The sequence below is a fragment of the Somniosus microcephalus genome, chromosome 7, assembly GCF_052327205.1.
Source record: "Somniosus microcephalus isolate GS21.2 chromosome 7, FLI_Smic_1.0, whole genome shotgun sequence".
Lineage (NCBI taxonomy): Eukaryota > Metazoa > Chordata > Chondrichthyes > Squaliformes > Somniosidae > Somniosus > Somniosus microcephalus.
The window spans coordinates 68,828,500-68,851,336 of NC_140993.1; the positions used below are offsets into that span (position 1 = coordinate 68,828,500).

The 22,837-nt window shown below is 47.4% G+C and overlaps 1 protein-coding gene across 1 annotated transcript in view; it reads right to left on the reverse strand.

Annotated features, from left to right (window-relative positions):
* LOC147114689 (parathyroid hormone/parathyroid hormone-related peptide receptor-like) overlaps positions 1-22,837 on the reverse strand; it is a 171,804-nt gene that overhangs the window by 66,947 nt on the left and 82,020 nt on the right. The window contains exons 3-5 of the mRNA XM_085992539.1: positions 4,316-4,426; positions 3,584-3,708; positions 1,332-1,426 (exon numbers count right to left, since the gene is read on the reverse strand). Coding sequence (XP_085848665.1) covers positions 1,332-1,426; positions 3,584-3,708; positions 4,316-4,426 — 331 coding nt within the window. The remainder of the gene's footprint in view (positions 1-1,331; positions 1,427-3,583; positions 3,709-4,315; positions 4,427-22,837) is intronic.

The window sequence follows — 22,837 nt, forward strand, 5'->3', positions numbered from 1 at the left end:
AGATTCCATGGCATTGTTCAAAGAGCAGCAAGGAAGTGTGCTGGCTAATACGACTTCCTCAAACAACACCATGAAATAAAACAAATCCAGATTAATCTCATTTGTTGTTTCTGGGGCCTTGTCACAATATGGAACTAAATGGCTGCAATTCAAATGTAATTCAATGGCTGTAAAGTGCAATGGAACATGCTCTAGTGTGATTTTTAAAAATCTAAATGCAACTTCTTCCTTTCCAAATAGGAATAGTTTCCTGACCTCAGTTACCCTTACTGGTAACCTGCTCCAGCTGTTGCTCACCCTCTGGACTCTCTCCTAAACTTGCCAATCAAATGCTCAACCTCACTGTCCTGAAGACCGCCTATTTCCACCTCCGTAACATCGCTCGTTTCTGCCCTTGCCTCAGCTCATCTGCTGCTGAAACCCTCATCCATGCCTTTGTTACCGCTAGACTTGACTATTCCAATGCACTCCTGGCTGGCCTCCCACATTCTACCCTAGGTAAACCTGAGGTCATCCAAAACTCGGCTGCCTGTGTCCTAACTTGCACCAAGTCCCGTTCACCCATCACCCCTGTGCTCACTGACCTACATTGGCTCCCGGTTAAGCAACACCTCAATTTAAAAATTCTTATCCTTGTTGTCAAATCCCTCCATGGCCTCACCTTTCCCTATCTCTGTAATCTTCTCCAGCCCCACAACTTCCCACCACCCCCCCACCCGAGATATCTGCGCTCCTTTAATTCTGGCCTCTTGAAATTATAATCGCTCAACCATTGGTGGCCATGCCTTCTGTTGCCTGGGCCCTAAGCTCTGGAATTCCCTGCTTAAACCTCTCCACCTCTCTACCTCTTTTTCCTCCTTTAAAACGCTCTTTAAAACCTACCTCTTTGACCAAGCTTTTGGTCACCTGCCCTAATTTCTTCTTATGTGGTTCGGTGTCAAATGTTTTGTCTTAAAATACTCTTGTGAAGCACCTTGAGACATTTTACTATGTTAAAGGCGCTATATAAATGTTGTTGTTGTTGTACATCTCAAAATATAACTCCAAATTTACTTCCTCCATCCCAATATGAAGATACAAAAATGACGGGCAGGAAAAGACGAGCTGGTCTATCAAGCCTGCCCCACACTCACGAAGGCTGGAGCATCATGACTAGACACTTCCTTAACCTCAGCCCCCAAGCCGCCTCTGCAGCCTTGTAAGCTCCTAGGAGAGGCAAAAAAACAGAAAAAAGCCCAGGGCCATAAGGGGGAAAAAATCTCTGGAAATGTCTTCTGTTGATTAAAGTGAACCCCACTGGATCTGTTGTAAATTCAGATGATGTTCTTTACCTGAAGTATCCCAGTATAATAACAGCCACGGTCAATGAGCCCAATGAGATGGAGTATCCCACCGTGTATATGAGGTACAGACGGTCAAAGATATCCTGCAAGAGAAAATAATGAGATGTGACAGGTTATAGTTAACAGTAGCCACAAGACACAAGCATGGAGAGAGTGGCCATCAATACCACAACACGGCGCAGTAACTGAACGACTGACAGCTCATGCTATGAATGGAATGTGTGTGGGGCAGGGAGTCTTGAAGGACTGTCTTGAAAATTCTAATTCTATTCTACAGCCCTGGGATAGATATGAATTTGCACTGATCATCATAGAAGCAGCGTGAGACATGAAGCAGTGGTGTGTTATAAAATGCTCGACAATGCAACACACAGAATGAATGTGCACTTTGCAACAATATATATTTACTTTCAGTGTTAGTATATGTCTGATTCTCTATCTCTTTCTCAGTAACTCAATTTCTCCTAGATTAACAATCCCAGATCTCACAGTATAGACAGGACTCTGAATAGACTCCTTGATTTATAATCCGCGGCTTTGCAGTATTCTTGTGCATCTGAATGGATTCCATTTCCTACATTATAACAGCGACTACACTTCAAAGGTACTTCATTGGCTGTAAAGTGCTTCTGGATGTTCTGAGGTTGTGAAAGACGCTTTATCAATGCAAATCTTTCTTTCTCTGAGATTCATAATCCCAGTCTCTCAGTGCACTTGTGACTCTATAGTTATGAGGAGAGACTTGAGTTAGTGGGTATATTTCCACTGGAGCAGAGAAGGCTCAGGAAATTTAATAGAGGTTTGTAAAATTATAAAGGGTTCTGATAGAGTGAGTGGGGAAAGATTATTTCCTCTAGTTGGAAAGTGAGTGATCAGGGATCATCAAATTAAATCAGTGAGGAGAGAGGTTAAGAGAAATTTATTCCACTGGAGCATGGGATGATTTGCCACAGGGAGCGGATGAGGCAGAGACCATTGCATCTTTTAAGGGAAAACTGGATAAATATTTCAAGCAGAGGAAGTTACAGGGCTGTGGGGGAGAGTGGGGCAGGGCGATTACCTTTGAATTGGTCTAGCAAAGAGCCGGCACAGACATGATTGACCACATGATTTCCTTCTGTACTGTAAGCATCTATGGTTCGGTGTCATCTGCAATCCTGTGAGTCAAAATTAAAAGTACCCCCTGATTGGAGAATTGGATTGGGGAAAAGGTGGGTGTACGATCAGGTCCCTAAAATGCTGAGTGTTGTAGATGACTAGGTGTGACCAGGCTATTTGACTGATCAAGATCAGAGGTTTGAAGCAACTTTCAGTCCCAACCTCTGTGGGACAGAAGACTCAGTGAAAGCATTAATTGCACAATTCACAAGATCACAAGGTCAGTTCAGTTGTAGAAGGCCCTTCAGCCCATTCAATCTCACCCTTCCAAAATACTAACATCTCCCTACTATGGCACCTAGCTGGTTCTTAAATAAGTCCAGTGTCTTGGTCTCAACCACCCTTCATGTCATCCCGTTACAGCCGCTGATCACCCTGTGCGTAAAGAAATATCCGGTTGAGAAGGAGATAGATAGCTGGATGGCGGGGGTACATTGCATACCTTGGCTCTGTGTCCAACTTCCTGGGGAGTAGGAGCCTGATGTGCTTCAGCACATTGCATACCCACTGACATGAATCAGTCATTCATGAAAGAAAGACTTATGAAATAATACTGAGCGGCCTATGGGTGGTGCTGTCCAGGGAGAGTATAAATACTCGGGCACGGGCCCAGCTTGCGCAGGACATTCTTAACAGGAACTAGTGAAGGACACAACTAGATCTCCATGTTGTAAAACAGTTGATTAAAGCCTTGTTTAACGCTTAGACCAAGTGCCTAGTAGTTTTCTTACGTCACCCACCATCATATTGTCAGCCCCCAGAGCACATAATCTTGACTGACAATCCAATAAGGGTATGCTACACAGTTGGAGGTGCTATGGATGAGACGTTAGCCCAAGGCCACATTCAGGTGGATGGTAAAGGTCCCATGGTATTATTCAAAGAAGTGCAGAAAGTTCTCCCAGTGCCCTGGGCAACATTCCTCTCTCAAAAAAGACAGATTATCTGGTCATTCATCTCACTACTGTTTGTGGATGTTGCTGGTATAACCATAGCTGTTTAAAACAATCACCCTAAATGTTCCGAGATGCTATATAAACTGAATTATATTATAATAAAAATGATTTATTGGTTTACGTCACCTTTTCTGTGCCCTGGTTCATGTGCGCAAGGTACCTGGCACATTCTGTGTAATTTGCCCACGTTCGGTTGTTGCTCGGCACAAGCTCCCAGCTCCCGTTCACGTTACACTCTCGATAAGCATGGCCTGGCGTTAAACACAAAGCAAGTCAGTACCTAGCGCAGCTTCGCCTTTCGCCCATCCCGCCATCTGCTCACTCATTGTTGTAACCGTAAAGGCAATTTAGTTTGAGGGGCAGTTGTATTTTTTACAAATGGTCTAAATCTGCTGGACAAACCACCCTCTGAGTGAATGGCACAGTGTATTTCCTTTATTCTCCAGGAGATAGATTTGATTCCAAGCCCAACAATGTAATATCTTTCATTTAACAAAGATGCCCACAGGGGTTGTGGCTGATATTGAGCAGGAAGGGTGGAGAAGGGGAAGTAAGTGAAGGCCTGGTCAAAGGAAAGGTTTTGGGCAGGCTTTTGGAAGGTGCTTGAGATGGTCGGCATTGAGTCCTGCTGGATTCAGGCTTCTCAGAGTCAAATGGCCCATTGATTTACCACTGTCAAATCCCAGCATGCATCCTTGGCCTGTCGGGTAATCCACAATGGGTAAAGAATTCCGGGGAGCACCAACGTTAGATTTCCTGCATGTAAGTGAAGCTCGGGCCTCACGGCCATAACAACAGATGAGTGACAGTTCACCGCCCGCCCATTGCGCACCTCATAGCTACTGGTTACACTCTTACCTTGGTGGTTGAAATCGTATATGTAATCTGGGCACTGCATTGGCACCAACTTGCCTGGTGGTCCTTCTGGCCAGCAAAGGATGCCATCCCATTGGGGGGCACAGTACCCTTCTGTGGAACAAAGTATAAAGTGTGGTTTACTAAAAAGGTATAGCGTATTGAATGAGGCTTGTAAGGATCAACAAGCTAGGTAGAATAGTCAGCAGCGTATAGGTATGGTAGACTGTGATAATGGTATGGTTTACATTGGAGTAAATCACATTCTGGACAATGCAGAGGTATAAATCCAAGAACATTAGATGTAGGACGGCCTGAGAGTGGAATATTAATTGTTGGACAGGCGCTCAGATGTCTGGTGGAGGTGTTGGGAGTGTGAATCGAGAAAGGCTTCAGTAAATAAAAATCTAAAAAGATAAGGAAGCCAAGATTCTGCAGGCCAGCCTTGGCTAATCATGCGTGTGAAATGTCCAGAGAATTTAAACAGATAGAATTGCTAATAACAAATGCTAGAGGAGGGATGTACTCTGCAGAACCACTAAAGTGCTTATGTACTAAACTTACATACTATGGACGCAGTTGTGTACTAACATCAAGCTTACCTCACATAATTAACCATATAAAGATACAACACACTTTAGGAACTCTAAGTAGTTTTGATGAGAGGAACATGAACGATCAGAAAGCTTAGTTCATGAGGCCTAATGAGTTTGTTGCCTGTGAGTGTGATTGACGTCAAGCTCATCAGTACTGTATGTCCTGGGTTTGTATTAGTGCATTGATAAATAAAGATTATTAATCCAACGTCTCTCTATTTCTTGACTCCACGAGCCTGTATTAAAGTGAAGGATAAACTCAGATTCGATGCGTGTGGGTGATCCCCACCACATACAACCATTCCCTTATTATATGGGTTGTGGGAGCCCATACAACTCTCCCGCCGTATAGGACTAATTATAGAGTCATAGGGGGCTAAATTCAGCGGGAGGTTAGCAGCGGCGCTAACCGTTTGCGCCACCGGCGATGATGTCAACGCCGTGTGCAGCGCCCTGCTCGCACCCCAGCTGTAATATTGGGGGGCGCCCCCAACCTACCACCGGACGCTATGTCCGCCGGGGTTGGGGGGGCCTACCTGCGGCCGGGGTGGTGCTAGTTAAAGAGGAGGTGGTAGGCGGCCATTTTTGTTGCTGGCCACCTACCAGCACCTGCCCCCGTTGCTGTCCCCGGCCCCCATGAAGCCCCCCCCCCCCGCAGGGTGCCTGCTGCTCTCCGTGAGCCCGGCACTACTCTTGAGTGCCGGGCTCGTTTGCCGGCTCTCCCGATCTCTGCTGGCCCAGCTGGGCGCCGAGACACACTGCGCCAGGCCCTTCCCCTTTAAGAAGAGGAGGAAGGCCTGCAGCACCGCGGCACGTAGTGCCATGATTGTAGTGTATGTACCTTGAAGAAGGAACTATATTCTGCAGCCCCTGTATACTGCAGTACCAGTAGTGACCACCCCTGTATATAAGCCTGTGTAGTAACTTTGTATAGTAGTTCCAGTTTTGTCTCCATTCAGTAAACACCTGTTATAACCAACTTCTGCAGTCCGTGTCTCAATTACACACGGACATTACATTGGCGACGAACAGATCCGAACTTACCTACAGTTCTGCACCACCTCACGGGGATCCATCCCTGAAGCGAATTTATTAGAGGTCGAAGCCAGAAGGAAGAAATCCAAAAAGAAAAAAAAAACAAACAGAAGAAACGGGCGTCAACCGTGGGCAACCGCCCTCTGATTCATCGAATTCGAAGATTTGCAGGAGAGGCTGTCGAGAGCTGGGCTTGGTTATCCAGTCTATGGTGTTCCAGCTAATCGGGCTGGTGGCAGGTAGTACACTGATCCTTCCTGGGCTGCGGCGGGCTAGAGCTTGATCGGGTGGCTTTTCAACGGGGCCGAGCAGCGTTGTCAGGAAGAGGAGAGAGAGAGAGGGTGGAGCACACAGGGCGTGGCCGGTGCTACGAAGCCAGGCAGCATACAGACCCGAGAAGAGGGAGGGAAGTGTCCCATAGGGTCTGCTCTGATGACGGGAACAGTAATTAAAATAAAAGAAAAAGAAATTAGAAGCGCAGAAAGCCGCAAGGAGCTGCAGTTTGCCACGGGGACCGCGGAGAGCGGCGTTGGCAGCAGCGCGGGGGGGAAGCGCGCGAAGACCATAGGGCGTCGCCATCAAGGCATAAAAATGCCAGCAACAGCGCTGGCAGCAGCGGAAAAGGCAGAAAGCGCGGGAGGCGCCATCTTAATCCAGAGGGGAAGAAGGCAAAGCGCGGGATGCGCCATTTTGTTCAATCGGGGAAGAAGGCAAAGCACGGGAGGCGCCATCTTAGATCTCCAAGATGCCGAAGACTGGCAATATCACTGCCTTCGATAATGCAATAGAAGACTGGACCACGTATGTGGAAAGAGTCGAAGTATATTGCAAGGCAAATGAAGTAGCCGATGAGAAAAAGGCATCGGTACTACTAAACTTAATGGGCGCAAGAACGTATGGCCTATTGCGGAACCTGATCACTCCAGTCAAACCGATGGAGAAGAGTTTTAACTAAATTGTTCATATCCTACAGGAACACCTAAATCCTACACCGCTGCTGATAGCAGAAAGATTTAAATTCCACAAGAGAAATCAGCAAAAAGATGAGAGCAATGCTGATTACCTTACGGAACTACGCAAGCTATCAAAGCACTGCCAGTTCGGAGCAGGACTGGCAGATACCCTACGGGACAAATTTGTCTGTGGACTCCTGAGTGAAGGAACCCAGAAGAGGTTACTCTCAGAGAAAGAGCTGACGCTAGATAAGGCTTTCAGCGTGGCAGTATCGTACGAAGCAGCAGCAAGGGGAGCTGCGGAAATACAGCCAAAGCCACAGGAATACGGCACCCATGAATTGACACGGGGATTTGAAAAATGTTATCGCTGCGGCAGAACAACCCATGACCAGAAGGACTGCTGGTCTAAGGACAAAACATGCAGGCAATGCGGAAAGATGGGACACATTGCACGAGTTTGCAGGTCCGGGAAGAAGACTAACGACAACAAAAAGACTACTAAGGAAAAGTACAGGAAAGTACAAAAGATGACGGACAGTAGTTCCGAAGACCAGAAGAGCGATAATGAATCCGGGAACAAGAGACTAAGCTGTCTCAAACTACACAACGTAATCACAAAAGAGGATCACCGAACCATTTGGGTCACCCTCACGATAGCAGGGTCCCAAGTCAAAATGGAATTGGATACAGGATCAGCTCTGACCGTCATGAATCGACGAGACTACGAGCGGCTATTCTCACACATACCCTTGAAAGACACATCCATTGTCCTGAAGACATGTACGGGGCAGAAAGTATACCCCAGAGGGAAAATAAGGGTGCCTGTCGGATACAACGGCAAGGAAATACAGAGATTGTATCTGTACATACTGCAAGATGGTGGACCACCGTTATTGGGACGTGAATGGATCAGAAAGATAAGTTTAGACTGGCACTCCATTCAGGCACTGACTGTGGCTGGTAAAAAGGATGACGACGTCACACCTGGACGATTGTCAAAAATCTTGGCTAACGCTAAAGAGGTATTTCAACAAGAACTGGGAACTCTTAAAGGTGTAACTGCCTCGATAAAAATAGAAGAGAATGCAATTCCCAAGTTTTTCAAAGCAAGACCGGTACCGTATGCAATTCGCCCAGCCGTCGAGGCAGAGCTGGAGAATCTGGAGAATGCAGGCGTGTTAACTAAGGTAGACTGGAGCGAGTGGGCGACACCCATCGTTCCTGTCATAAAGAAAACGTTAAACAATAAGTCTGAGGAGCCAAGGAAGGTTCGCATCTGTAGGGACTTCAAGGTGACTGTGAACCCAGTCCTTCACACAGTACAGTATCCTCTTCCGAGGATAGAAGATATTTTCGCCTCACTATCTGGAGGGAAACGTTTTACAAAAATTGACCTAGCGCAAGCATATTTACAGATGGAGGTTGAAGAATCCTCTAGGAAATATCTCACGATAAACACTCACAAAGGTGTTTACCAGGATAATCGACTGGTATTCGGAGTTGCATCAGCTCCGGCTATATGGCAAAGAGCGATGGAACAAGTGCTGCAAGGGATTCCGGGGACTCAGTGTTACTTGGACGACATCCTAGTGACAGGTGAAAATGACAGTGAACACCTTGCCAACCTAGAGCAGGTGCTCACTAGACTAAGAGAACATGGGCTACGAGCCAATCGCCCCAAGTGCGAGTTTTTTAAGAAACAAATATTGCATTGTGGCCATGTGATTGATGAAGAGGGGTTACATAAGTCCCCTGACAAAATTGAAGCGGTAGTTAAGGCTCCAGCGCCTGAAAATGTGTCGCAACTGAGGTCATTCCTCGGATTGGTGAATTACTACCATAAGTTTTTGCCGAATTTGTCCACAATTCTGCACCCACTGAACGCCCTGCTACAAACTGGAGTAGCATGGAAATGGAGCGATGAATGTAAGCGGGCCTTTCAGAAGTGTAAAGGCCTGATCACTTCAAGAGAAGTATTGGCTCACTACAACCCATCACTACCGATAAGACTGGCGTGTGGTGCGTCTCCCTACGGCGTTGGAGCGGTACTGTCACATAAATCTCTTGATGGTTCAGAGAGGCCGATAGCTTTTGTGTCACGCTCGTTAACTGCAGCCGAGCGTAACTACGCCCAGATTGACAGAGAGGCCCTCAGCCTGGTGTGGGGGGTGAAGAAGTTCAATCACTACCTGCACGGACAGAAATTTACTCTACTAACTGATCATCAACCTCTTGTCTCCATTTTCAACCCTAAGAAGGGCGTCCCGATAATGACAGCACAACGGCTACAGAGGTGGTCCCTTTTCCTAGGGGCACACCAATATGACATCGAGTACAAAGGAACTAAACAGCATGGGAATGCTGATGGATTGTCACGCCTACCGTTGCCGATGGTGGAAGAAGCACCTGCAGTGGATCCTGTGGAGATATTCCACTCGACCATAGTCGAATGTCTACCTGTGACGAATGCAAACATAGAAAAGGAAACACGAAATGACCCGACACTCTCCTGGGTCTATGATTTAACGGTGAAGGGATGGCCAGCACATGGCGAACCACTGTTGCCAGCATTCTCACCGAGAAGAGAACAGCTGTCAGTGTGCCGAGGAACCTTGATGTGTGGATCCAGAGTAGTAATTCCACCCAAATTGAAGGATAGAGTGCTCAATGAGCTTCATGAGGGTCATCTGGGAGGGGTAAAAATGAAGAACTTAGCCAGAGCGTTTGTGTGGTGGCCGGGAATCGATAGAGAAATCGAAGAGATGACCAAGAGCTGTACAGGATGCCAGAAGGTCCAAAACGCCCCACCACAAGCCCCTCTACATCCATGGGAGTGGCCCTCATCTCCATGGCAAAGGGTACACATTGATTTTGCTGGTCCATTTATGGACTTGATGTTTTTAATTGCGGTGGATGCACATTCAAAGTGGCCAGAGGTAATAAAAATGTCCTCAACCACCACAGAAAAAACTATCACAGTCTTACGAACCATATTCGCCAGAAATGGGCTGCCTGAACAGATTTGCTCCGACAATGGACCACAGTTTGTGTCTGAAGAGTTCCGGAGGTTCTTAAAGAACAATGGTGTTAAGCATTACACATCCGCCCCATACCATCCAGCCACCAATGGATTGGCTGAGAGGTTCGTTCAAACATTCAAGAAGGCTATCAAGGCAATGTGTAATGAAGACATACCCCTACAACACAAGGTGGATAACTTCTTGTTTGCCTACCGGAATGCGACACATGCGGTTACCAACCAAACTCCAGCCATGATGTTCTTCAATCGAAGACTAAGATGCCGCTTGGATTTGGTTAAGCCAAACATCAGAAGAGATATGGAGAACAGGCAGTTTCAGAATATGAATGAAAGGCCAACCAGGAGTTTCAAGATAGGTCAACCAGTTTTGGCCCGGGACTACCGCACAGAGAAATGGCAGCCAGGAACGATCTGCACACGGCAAGGACCTCTAATGTATACCGTGGACGTTGGAGAGAGCATTGTAAGACGCCATGCTGACCAGATTCTGGAGTCACTGGAAAACGTCAAATCTACACCACGATCCTATACACCTGGTGATGAAACCGAAGTACCAATTGCATCTACCTCAGAATCGGTGATATTGGAAGCAGACGAACCAAACAACGACGTTGATCCCGAATCAACTTTGCCAGAAGAACCTGATACCCCAAAGAGGCGTTATCCGGACAGAATCAGGAAGCCTCCTCAAAGACTGAATTTATAATTGATTAACTTCAGCTAATGTATATAGCAACTGTAATTGTAAATATGTTATTTAATTATTAATCGAATGTTATGTACTGTTTAGCTAAAAGGGGAGGAATTGTAGTGTATGTACCTTGAAGAAGGAACTATATTCTGCAGCTCCTGTATACTGCAGTACCAGTAGTGACCACCCCTGTATATAAGCCTGTGTAGTAACTTTGTATAGTAGTTCCAGTTTTGTCTCCATTCAGTAAACACCTGTTATAACCAACTTCTGCAGTCCGTGTCTCAATTACACACGGCCATTACAATGATATTGGCTCGCAGTGCCCGAAGAGGGACACGGGCGCTTCCAGTAGCACCCCTCCTCCATCTCGGGGCGCTACCTGGGAAAACTTTTTCGGGGCGCTAAAGGTAGCACCCCAACTACCCAATTTTTACCCCATAGAGTCATAACAGCACAGAAGGAGGCCATTTGGCCCATCGAGTCCATGCTGGCTCTCTGCAGAGCAATCCAGTCAGTCCCATTCCCCCGCTCTGTCCCCGCAGCCCTGCAAGTTTATTTCCCTCAAGTGCCTATCCAGTCTCCCCTTGAAAACATGGAGTGTCTCCGCTTCCACCACTTCCGTTCACAGCGAGTTCCAGGTCATCACCACTCGCTGCGTAAAAAAGTTTTTCCTCACATCCCCCCTGTATCTCTTGCCCAAAACCTTAAATCTGTGTCTCCTAGTCCTTGTACCATCAACTCGTGGGAACAGCCTTTCCCCATCTAGCCTATCCAAACCCATCATAATCTTGTACACCTCTATCAAATCACCCCTCAACCTCCTTTGCTCTAATGAAAACAAATTCAGCTTCTCCAACCTGTCCTTGTAGCAAAGATCCCCCATCCCCAGAACCATTCTGGTAAATTTCCTCTGCACCCTCTCAAGGTCCTTCACATCCTTCCTAAAGTGTGGTGACCAGAACTGGATGCAATAATCCTGTCGTGGCCTAACCAGTGCTTTATAAAGATTCAGCATAACTTCTCCACTTTTGTACTCAATACCTCTATTTATGAAGCCCAAGATCCCATATACGTTGCTAACCACTCTCTCAATATGTCCTGCCACCTTCAGGGGCCTATGCACATTTACTCCCGGGTCCCTCTGTCCCTGCACTCTCTTTAAAACTGTACTATTAAGTGTCACTCTATCAGCTGGTATGAAGATGGTTACGGCACGGAAGGAGCCTCACATTGCGGCGTGTCAGATTATTAATCATCCTGACAATCCTTTCACTACTTCACACTGTTCTCCGCGGAAAGAGCGAGAAGATATGAAAACAATAACACTGCCATCCTGTCAGACTGTTAATCAGCCTGCAAATCTTTCCACTACTCCAAGAGAAGAGTGTGAAGATACGGAAACAACAACGACGACTGTGACTGATTTTTCCTCTCCCTAAATCAGGGGCGCTGAGGTCAATTATAGCAGCTCCAGCTATGATCAACTAACCTGGCACAGAAGCAGTGATCGATTCCCGTTATGCCCTCCATGTACAGCTGTATAAATGGTCTCCCCACTGGTTCTATGATGATTCTATTTTTTTTTGTGCTTATCAAAGGGACACAAGTCACCCAGTGTCAGCACCACCCAGTCCCAGGTCAGGTACATCACATGGCAAAAAGGTAATCAGGTGGAGTTTAGATCAGTCAAAAGAGGGTAGGTTTGTTTGGCTAAATAATATCATTGTGTTTCTTAAAATTCTTCTGTTAGAATTGCTTAAGGATCAGATTTAACCAAGTTTACCTCTGGGATGTAATAATATGGTAAAATCTACCCTAATAGACCAAAAGGACCCAGGATTGAACTCTGATGTTTTCAGAATCCGCTGGTCTCAGCTAGCACCTTGGTAAGGGCATGGCAATTGTTCTCGGTGTGACTGGAGGTACCGAGGGGAACCCTCAGCCAGCATGTTCCCCCCGAATCATCAATTAGTGCTGCTTTGCTGTAGGATAAAGGGACATGGGAAGAGCCTGTATGGCTGTGGGATTAGTTTTGGCTTGCTCCAGCAAAGAACGGACACAATGCACCAGACGGCCTCCTTCTGTGCAAGTGATGCCCTCCGTGGTTGAATGGCCTGCCAATGTTCACTGTCCAAGTTTACGCTTGAAGAGCAGTCAACCAGGATGATGCAGCATGGGCCCGTGCCCCAGGGTGAGTCGACAATAAAACAGGGAGAAAACTGGATAAAACAGAACAGTGCAAAAGCCATCTGGTGGTCAGCATATGTATTACAAGAGTAAATGTATGCCAGGCCCAGAGCCCAGAACAAAGAACTCCTTCTTCTCTGAGGTAAAAATGTTATCGCGGCAAGTACAGCTGGGCTATTTTGGGTTTACATTTTCAAAATGACCAAACACTTTTGGGAATTGACTGTGCAACAACCAGCTTTGAAACCAGACAAACTGCTGCCAGCATGATCTCCCTGACTAACACGTTCTACGGCTCTGCTAGGACCCAGCATTTAATTTTAATTACATCTTTTTTCTGCTGAAGAATGAAACATTTATTTTCTACGCTTTACTTCCAATGTCAGCATCAAGCACTCCCAGGACAGGTACAGCACAAGTTCGATACCGAGTAAATCTCCCTCTGCACTGTCCCATGAAACACTCCAAGATCAGTTACAGTGCGGGTTAGATAGAGAGCAAGGCTCGTGCTACACTGTTCCATCAGACACTCCCAGGTTAACGCTCCTGTACATATTCTATAGTTACATGCCGTCTGTTACTGGAAGGAGGCAGTAGCAGAAAATAAAGAACGCGGGAGGCCGGGGACAGCGGGCCTGGAAGGAGTCAGTAGCAGAAAATAAAGAACGCGGGAGGCCGGGGACAGCAGGCCTGGAAGGAGTCAGTAGCAGAAAATAAAGAACGCAGGAGGCCGGGGACAGCAGGCCTGGAAGGAGTCAGTAGCAGAAAATAAAGAACGCAGGAGGCCGGGGACAGCAGGCCTGGAAGGAGTCAGTAGCAGAAAATAAAGAACGCAGGAGGCCAGGGACAGCAGGCCTGGAAGGAGTCAGTAGCAGAAAATAAAGAACACGGGAGGCCGGGGACAGCGGGCCTGGAAGGAGTCAGTAGCAGAAAATAAAGAACACGGGAGGCCGGGGACAGCGGGCCTGGAAGGAGTCGGCAGATACAAATCCGGCGAATTCCAAAAGAACAACAAAATCAAGGAGTGACGTCACAGGACAGCAGGTAGGTGATCGGTGGGTGAGTATTAATGTTTTTTTCTCTAACTTAACTAGATAAACCAATTAATATAACTATAAATAATAGCGTGAATAAAGACTTTAACTAAGAGAGCGAGAGAAGCGGCCGGAGATAAAGGTAGGCACGACTTATAAGACTCTTACGGGGTGAAATTGGGGATCGCCCCGTTTGGGGCGTTAACTTTTGAAATTTTGAAAATTTAGCACCAGGCCCTAAGGTTTCTGAACTTCTACTAAATTGAGTGTTAGCGCCCCAGGGAGGAAGTGAGGCGCTAAATCAAGCGCTAATGTCCTCAGTGGGACGCTACCAGCAGAGCGCTAATGAATTTCAGGTGCGCATTCAGCAATGATTCTTCATACTGGCCCCTTCCAGCTCTTAAAGGGGAGGTTGCATCATTGTGCAGATGCTCAGTTTCAGCATTGCTGGCTTTGAGGTGACCTGCGAGCAAGTGAATCCCCTGATGGTGATGGCTGTTCCCACTCCCTGGGAAAGAGCTCGTTGGTTCACGGACGTGGCATTGGAGGCTGGAGTGGAGCGAAGGAGGGCAGTGCTGTTCCCGGCCACTGGAAGGAGGCCATCGCCTCAGGTGTTCAGGACAATGTGGAGGGAAGTGGCCCAGGAGGTCTCAGCCAGTGGTGTGGTGGAACGCAGCCTGACACAGTGTTGGAGGAAATTCGACGACTTCAGTCGGGTGGTCAAGGTGAGTACATGCTTCAACAGCTCCTACATACCAGCACCTGAACCTCCGTCTGTACACACTGCACAAAGAACCACACCCCCACCACTCACCCACCAAACATCTTCACCTACTCAAACTCACATCCACATCTCATGCCTTGCCTATAATCACAGCTATTCAACAACGGCAGGCATATCTCCCAAACACATAGCTGGACTCTGACTCAAACACATTCATTTCTCTTGCAGGCCAAGATGGCCCACATTAGGAGGGTGCAGCAGAGAACAGGCGGGGGTGATGTGCAGCTCCAGCAGCTCTCAGACCTTGAGGAGTGAGTGCTACGACTCATTGGGCAGCAGGTGGTGGGCGGCGTGGCCGTCGGCAACATCGACCCCATTGAGGTCAAAAACGGTATCTTCAGCCCCTCTCCTTCTCTCATCCCACTTCCCAGTCACACCGCAAACCTTTCTCACTTTCCACCTCCTGATACTGTCTGCATTCCTTGCTCTATTCCTGCCCCCCTGCCCTCATCTTAATGTGAGTCTTGTGCCTTTATGCTTTCAGATAATCAGCAACCAGATGACCAGCCTGTCCCTGAGCCTCCCACTGAGAGTGAGGAAGGAGAAGAGGAGGAGCAGCAAAGCACCGCGTCACTGCATCTTTCACCCGCAGGCACCACCTCAGATACTGGCACTACGCGATCTTTAGAGGCAAGTTTAGTAGAGGGGTCTGCACTGGGTGATGCACCAGGGACGAGTGGGCTGCAGCAAGGCATGGGGAAATGGTAGCTCGGGAGTCAGCTCCCCGGAGGGCGAGTTCACACGCGAGTTCTGCAGCACAGGACTGAGATGAGGACCTCGCTGGGGAGGCGTTCACAAGAAGGGTGATGGCCATGCACACCAAGATGATAGGTGCCATGGCAAGGGTGTCCAAGAGCCTCTTGGCAATGGTAAGGAGCATGGAGGAGTCCACCTCCAACATTGCACAGAGCTTTGTGCATACCATGGAGCCCATCATTTCCACTGTGCAGAGGATGTTGGACTCCTAGAGAGACCGTGCGGATCCAGACCTCATGACGCGTATCATGGGCGATGTGGCAGCATCCATTGCAGCACAGACGGAAGCGACGCAACATCTTAGTGCTGTAATGCAGTCAATGGTTGCTGCCATCGAGTCTCAGACTGCTGTCATGCAGTCTCAGCTTGATGCCATGAAAGATCTGACTGCAGCCATCGTCGCTGGGTCCACCACAGTCCACCGGGGATCTCACAGCATCGCAGCAGGCCAGCAATCTGTGCTCCAGCAGACTGGTAGGGATGCCGCTGCCCAGCCTGAGGTGGTGCAGTGTACAGCCGGGCCTTCCAGGCCCAGAACTGGTCGAGGGCGTCCTGCAAAGCCATCTGTAGTCTCTGGCACCGACACTCAGCAGCCTTTCACCAGTCCTGCTGCAAACACTGGAGAAACACTACGTAGGAGCACTAGATTAGGAAAGGAGACTATAAAGAGGGGAGGCAAGGGTTTGCACAAGGGTGATTTGTCAATATTGTTTTATATATGTGGTTAATGGTTTTTGATAAATTTATTACTGGAATGTTGCAGATTTGGTGCTGTGTCTCATTTCAGTTCTGGGGTGTGGTACGAAATCACAAAGTGATGGAATGATGGTGCTGTGCTCAGCAACCGGAGCGAGGACTCGAAGTCACTGGAAACGAAGTCTGATGAGGCGGTCATGGACCGACCTTGCAGAATGCTGAGTGGCTGCCTCCTCCATCGCTGCTGTTCGTCCTCCTATTCCTCCTCCTCCTCATCTTCCTCCTCCTCCTCCTCCTCCTCCTCCTCCCCCTCGTCCTCCTCCTGAGGTGGTGCAGCTATACCTGGTGGCAATGGCTGCGCCCTCATGATGGCCAAGCTGTGGAGCATGCAGTAGACGACGACGAAATGGGACACCTGCTCAGCCAAGTACTGGAGGGCTCCTCCCAAGCAGTCAAGGCAGCGGACATTATATGAGTGCTGGGCAGGAGTGTTGGGGTTGCGGAGGGGAGTCATGAGCCAGGTGGAGAGCGGATAGCCCTTGTCTCCGAGCAGCCAGCTGCAAGCTTCATGTGGTGGCTGGAACAGATCTGGCACACCGGTCTGGCACAGGATGAAGGCATCGTGGCTGCTGCCAGGATAGCGGGCATTGACGGTGAGGATGTGCTGTCTGTGGTCGCACACCAACTGCATATTAAGTGAGTGGTAGCGTTTGCGGTTACAGAATACCTCAGGATTGTTATGCGGTGCCTGCAAAGCCACGTGGGTGCAGTCAATGGTGCCCTGCACCATGGGGAAGCCCGCTAACCTGGCAAAGCTACATGCATGCTCGCGCTGCTTCTCTCTGCTCATGGGGAAGGAAATATAATTCCTTCTCCTTCTGTATAGAGTATCTGTGACCTGGCAGATGGAGCAATGGACGGTAAACTGGGAGATGTTGGAGATGTTGCCTGTCGCACGCTGGAATGATCCGCTGGCTTAGAAATTGAGGGCGACGGTGACCTTGACTGCCACTGAGAGAGCCGTGGTGGTCCTGATCCGAGGCTCGGGGTCTGGCTGCAGGAGGTGGCAGAGTTCTCTGACCACATCCTTGCTGAAGCTGGTCCTCAGTGAAATTCATGCAGGAGAACTGCTGCTGGAATAGCCTGGGTGGGTAAGGCCTCCTGTTGCGAGCCGAATTTAGCGGGAGGCATTGATATCGCCGCGTCCGGTCGCAAACACATTTGCACCCCGTTAGCACCCCCCGAAGGCACAAAGAAGCCCAATTTCTAGCCCTAATTAGTCTTAAGTTTATTTCTGTAAGTTAGTTAATAGTCGAATAAATAGAGGCATGGCAGAGCACCTCAGTCCCGTGGAATGCACATCCTGCACTATGTGGGAAATCCAGGACGCTTCCCGTGTCCTGGACAACCATGTGTGCAGGAGGTGTCGTCAGCTGGAGGAGCTCGAGCTCCGGGTTTCAGAGCTTGAGCAGCAGCTGGCGTCACTGCGGTTCATCCGTGAGGCTGAGAGCTTCGTGGATAGCACGTTTCAGGAGGTGGTCACCCCACAGATAAGGAATGCGCAGGCAGAGAGGGAATGGGTGACTGCCAGACAGAAGAGGACGACCAGGCAGGTAGTGCAGGAGTTCCCTGAGTGCATATCGCTCTCCAACCAGTATTTTGAACACTGGTGAGGGTGATGGTTCCTTTGGGGAGTACAGCCAGAGCCAAGTCCACGACACCACGGGTGGCTCAGCTGTACGGGGGGAGGAGGAGGATCAGGAAAGCAATAGTGGTAGGGGAATCGATAGGGGAACAGACAGGCCGCAGATGTGAGTCCAGGATGGTATGTTGCTTCCCTGGCGCCAGGGTCAAGGATGTCACCGAACAGCTGCAGAACATTCTGAGGGGGCGGGTGAACAGCCAGAGGTCGTGGACCATATCAGTATCAGTGACATAGGTAGAAAAAGGGATGAGGTCCTCCAGGCAGATTTTAGGGAGCTAGGAAAGAGATTAAAAAGCAGGGCCTCAAAGGTAGTAATCTCTGGATTACTCCCTTTGCCACGAGCTAGTGAGTCTAGAAATAGGAGGATAGCGCAGATGAATGCATGGCTGGAGAGATGGTGCAGGAGGGAGGGCTTTAGATTCCTGGGACATTGGGACCATTCTGGGGGGAGGTGAGACCTGTACAGGCTGGATAGGTTGCACCTCAACAGAGCCAGAACCAATGTCCTCGCAGGGGGGTAGCAGTTTGCTAGTGCTGTTGGGGAGGGTTTAAGCTAATTTGGCAGGGGAATGGGCACCGGGATGTAGCATTGGAAAGGAGTAACAAAGTGCACAAAGATGGGTAGAGACTTATAGCACTAGAGTAAGAAATAGTGAGGTATTTGTAACGATCAATAACATGTCATTCTATAGTGGACACTAGGTGGAGCCGTAGAGCTGTATATAGCTGTATGTATAAGACTACACTACCCAGCTGTATGATATTAAGACTACATTACCCATGAGGCACTAGGCTACCCACAAGGCAGCAGTCAAGATGGAAGCCTCCACAAGATGCTGTACAAGTCCACATGTGCTCAATAAAAGTAGCTAGCAAAAGCTAGCTGTGTTCATAATAAGAATGTCTATTTATTAATTAACATAACATGGTACCAGGGTGGTGAAGATCTGCTGAAAATTGTGAAAAGCGACATGGAGAATTTGAAGCCACCAGAGAGCTTGAATCTCACAGAAAAAATCGACTACAACTGGCAGACTTTTAAACAGCAATTCGAACTCTACATTGCAGCCATCGGATTCGGTACGAAGCCTGACGCAAGGAAGATAGCATTGCTGCTTACGGTTGCAGGCCCACAGGCGATAGAGGTATTTAATACATTTGTATTTAATCCAGCAGAGAACAGAAAAAAATTAGAAGATGTGCTAAAAAAATTTGATGCACATTGCTCTCCCAAAAAGAATGAGACGTATGAAAGATACATCTTCCGTTCTCGGACACAGCAACAAAATGAGACTTTTGTTAGCTTTATAACTGATCTGAAACTGAAAGCACAGATATGTAATTTCTCTGAGCTCAAAGCATCCATGATTCGTGACCAGATTGTGTTTGGTATTCATGATAAAAAAGTCAGGGAACGTCTGTTGAGAGAAACCGAACTAAATTTGTAAAATGCAGTGAAAATATGCCAAGCCAGCGAGCTAGCTCAAAAGCACGCGAAGACTTTCAGTGAAATCAATAATGACGCAATTGTAATGAGTGAAAATGCTGCTGTCGGTGCTGTGTCCTACAAGGGGAAGAAACGTGGGCAGAACAGAAATGAAAAGCAATCGGAGGATGACATTTTTAATTGTAAACGCTGTGGTTACAAACACCAGTTAAGACAATGCCCAGCGTTTGGAAAAATGTGCACAAAATGTCATGGAAAGAATCACTTTGCCAAACAATGCTTTTCAAAAGTAAAAACAACGAAAGGGCAACAAGTTAATGTGATTGAGGACACTGATTTAAGTGAGACATTTTTTGTAGGAATGGTGTCATGTGATGATATCAAAAAAGATACAGAAAATGTGCAGCCCTCAGAAATAGACAATGCTGAACATAAAGTTAATGCAGTAAAAGAGGACAAATGAATGATCCCACTGCAGATAAATGGAGCATTAGTTACATTGAAACTGAACACTGGGGCAAAAGCAAACTTAATCAGTATGAGTGACATTAACAATATGAAAGAAAAGCCCAAAATACAGAAAAAGTCAGTACTACTGAAGGACTATAATGGACAGAAAATAGATAGCTTAGGTATATGCAGACTCAAAGTGACAGTCAAAGACAAAGTGCATCATCTCATGTTTTCTGTTGTGGCTGAAAGACTTGATTTGATACTAGGTGACAAAGCTTGTGAAGACTTAGAACTGGTCAAGAGAGTCTCCCGTATAAACTGTGCCATAAGCAGACCAGATGACTCAGGTGATGAAGCAGAGAGCCCATCAAGGATGAAAAGGCCAAAGGGTATCCATGTCTTCAAAAAGCCTAGTTTCTCCAAGAAGAAAGAAAAAGACTTCAAGGTCAAAGAGAAGCCAAAGGAAGAAAAGCACAAAGAGGAAAAACACAAGGAGAAAAAGATATAACCGCAGCAGATGTTGTTAAGCAGTGGAAAGAGAAAAAGAAAAAGAAGAAGCCTGCACCAGAGCAGGAAGCAGTTCCGGTGGATACTCCTTCTTCCCTCAGGCCAATCTTTGGTGTTCCATTAGCCGAGGCTGCTGAGAGGACTATGCTGTATGATGGGATCCAGCTGCCAGCAGTTTTTCGAGAGTGCATTGACTACATTGAGAGTTATGGCATGAAGAGTGAAGGAAACACTGAAACCCTCTCCAAGCAAAGATCGCAAGGAGACCTCGATCTATACAAGAGCAGATTGATGACAATGCCGCAACTGCATCTTGTCATTCACTGCCAGAACACTCTGATGAAGACACATCAGACTTACCCGTGTTGAGAAGATCCACACGTGAAGTAAAAGAGCCTGATAGACTTAATCTTTGAGTACAATGTAAAGCTTTGAAAATGTGTTGACTGTTTTGAAAATGTTTATGTTTATAGAGCACTAACAAAAGTGTTACTGATATTATCTTTATTGTTTTCTTGAAAGTTGATTGATATTGATTTTGTTAAACCTCAAAGAAAGGGGGATGTAACGATCAATAACATGTCATTCTATAGTGGACACTAGGTGGAGCCGTAGAGCTGTATATAGCTGTATGTATAAGACTACACTACCCAGCTGTATGATATTAAGACTACATTAACCATGAGGCACTAGGCTACCCACAAGGCAGCAGTCAAGATGGAAGCCTCTACAAGATGCTGTACAAGTCCACATGTGCTCAATAAAAGTAGCTAGCAAAAGCTAGCTGTGTTCATAATAAGAATGTCTATTTATTAATGAACATAACAGTATTAGGTGGGGTCAGACTAAGAGTGAATACAAGAAGGTCTAAGACAGGTTTACAGTGCATGTGTGTAAATGCGCGAATCATGATAAATAAGGTTAGTGAGCTTTTTTTTCATTTATTCGTTCCTGGGATGTGGGCGTCGCTGGCAAGGCCAGCATATATTGCCCATCCCTAATTGCCCTTGAGTAGGTCAGGTGGTGAGCCACCTTCTTGAGCCACTGCAGTCTGTGTGGTGAAGGTGCTCCCACAGTACTGTTAGTGAGGGAGTTCCAGGATTTTGACCCAGTGACAGCGATATATTTCCAAGTCAGGATGGTGTGCGACTTGGAGGGGAACTTGGAGGTGGTGCTGTTCCCATGCACCTGCTGCCCTTGTCCTTCTAGGTGGTAGAGGTCGTGGGTTTGGGAGGTGCTGCCAAAGAATCCTTGATGAGTTGCTGCAGTGCATCTTGTAGATGGTACACACTGCAGCCACGGTACGCCGGTGGTGGAGGGAGTAAATGTGATTAAGAAGGCCAATGGAATGTTGGCTTTCATTGCTAGGGGGATAGAATATAAAAATAGGGAGGTATTGCTTCAGTTGTACAAGGTATTGGTGAGACTGCACCTGGAATACTGCGTACAGTTTTGGTGTCCATACTTAAGAAAAGACATACTTGCTCTCGAGTCAGTACAAAGAAGATTCACTCGGTTAATCCCGGGGATGAGGGGATGGACATATGAGGAGAGGTTGAGTAGATTGGGACTCTACTCATTGGAGTTCAGAAGAATGAGAGGCGATCTTATTGAAATATATAAGATTGTGAAGGGGTTGGATCGGGTGGATGCGGGGAGGATGTTCCCGATGATGGGTGAAACTAGAACTAGGGGGCATAGTCTTAGAATAAGGGGCTGCTCTTTCAAAACTGAGATGAGGAGGAACTACTTCACTCAGAGGGTGGTAGGTCCATGGAATATGCTGCCCCAAAAAGCTGTAGAAGCTACATCATTACATAAATTTAAAACAGAAATAGACAGTTTCCTAGAAGTAAAGGGAATTAAGGGTTACGGGGAGCGGGCAGGAATTTGGGCATGAAACTAGGTTCGGATCGGTCATGGCCCTGTGGGTAGCGGAGCGGGCCCAGGGGCCGTGTAGCCTGATCCTGCTCCTATTTCGTGTGTCTAATTCTGTTAGATTCAGGAGATGGTTCTATGATAGTGGATTGGCGGTTAGGATCAGATCAGCCATGATCTTATTGAATGGCGGAGCAGACGCGAGGGGCCGATTGGCCTACACCTGCTCCTATTTCTTATGTTCTTATGTTCTTAAGGTGGTGGATGGGGTGCCAATCAAGCGGGCTGCTTTGTCCTGGGTGGTGTCGAGCTTCTTGAGTGTTTTTGGAGCTGCACTCATCCAGGCAAGTGGAGAGTATTCCATCACATTCCTTACTTGTGTCTTGTAGATGGTGGAAAGGCTTTGGGAAGTCAGGAGGTGAGACACTAGCTGTAGAATACCCAGCCTCTGACCTGCTCTTGATGCCATAGTATTTATGTGGCTGGTCCAGTTAAGTTTCTGGTCAATGGTGACCCCCCCAGGATGTTGATGGTGGGGAGTTCGGCGATGGTAATGCCATTGAATGTCAACCGGCAGTGGTTAGACTCTCGCTTGTTGGAGATAATCATTGCCTGGCACTTGTGTGGTGCGAATATTACCTGCCACTTATCAGCCCAAGCTTGAATGTCATCCAGGTCTTGTTGCATTCGCAAATAGCCACATGGGAATATGATGTCATGGCGATAACAGAGACCTGGCTCAAAAAAGGGCAGGATT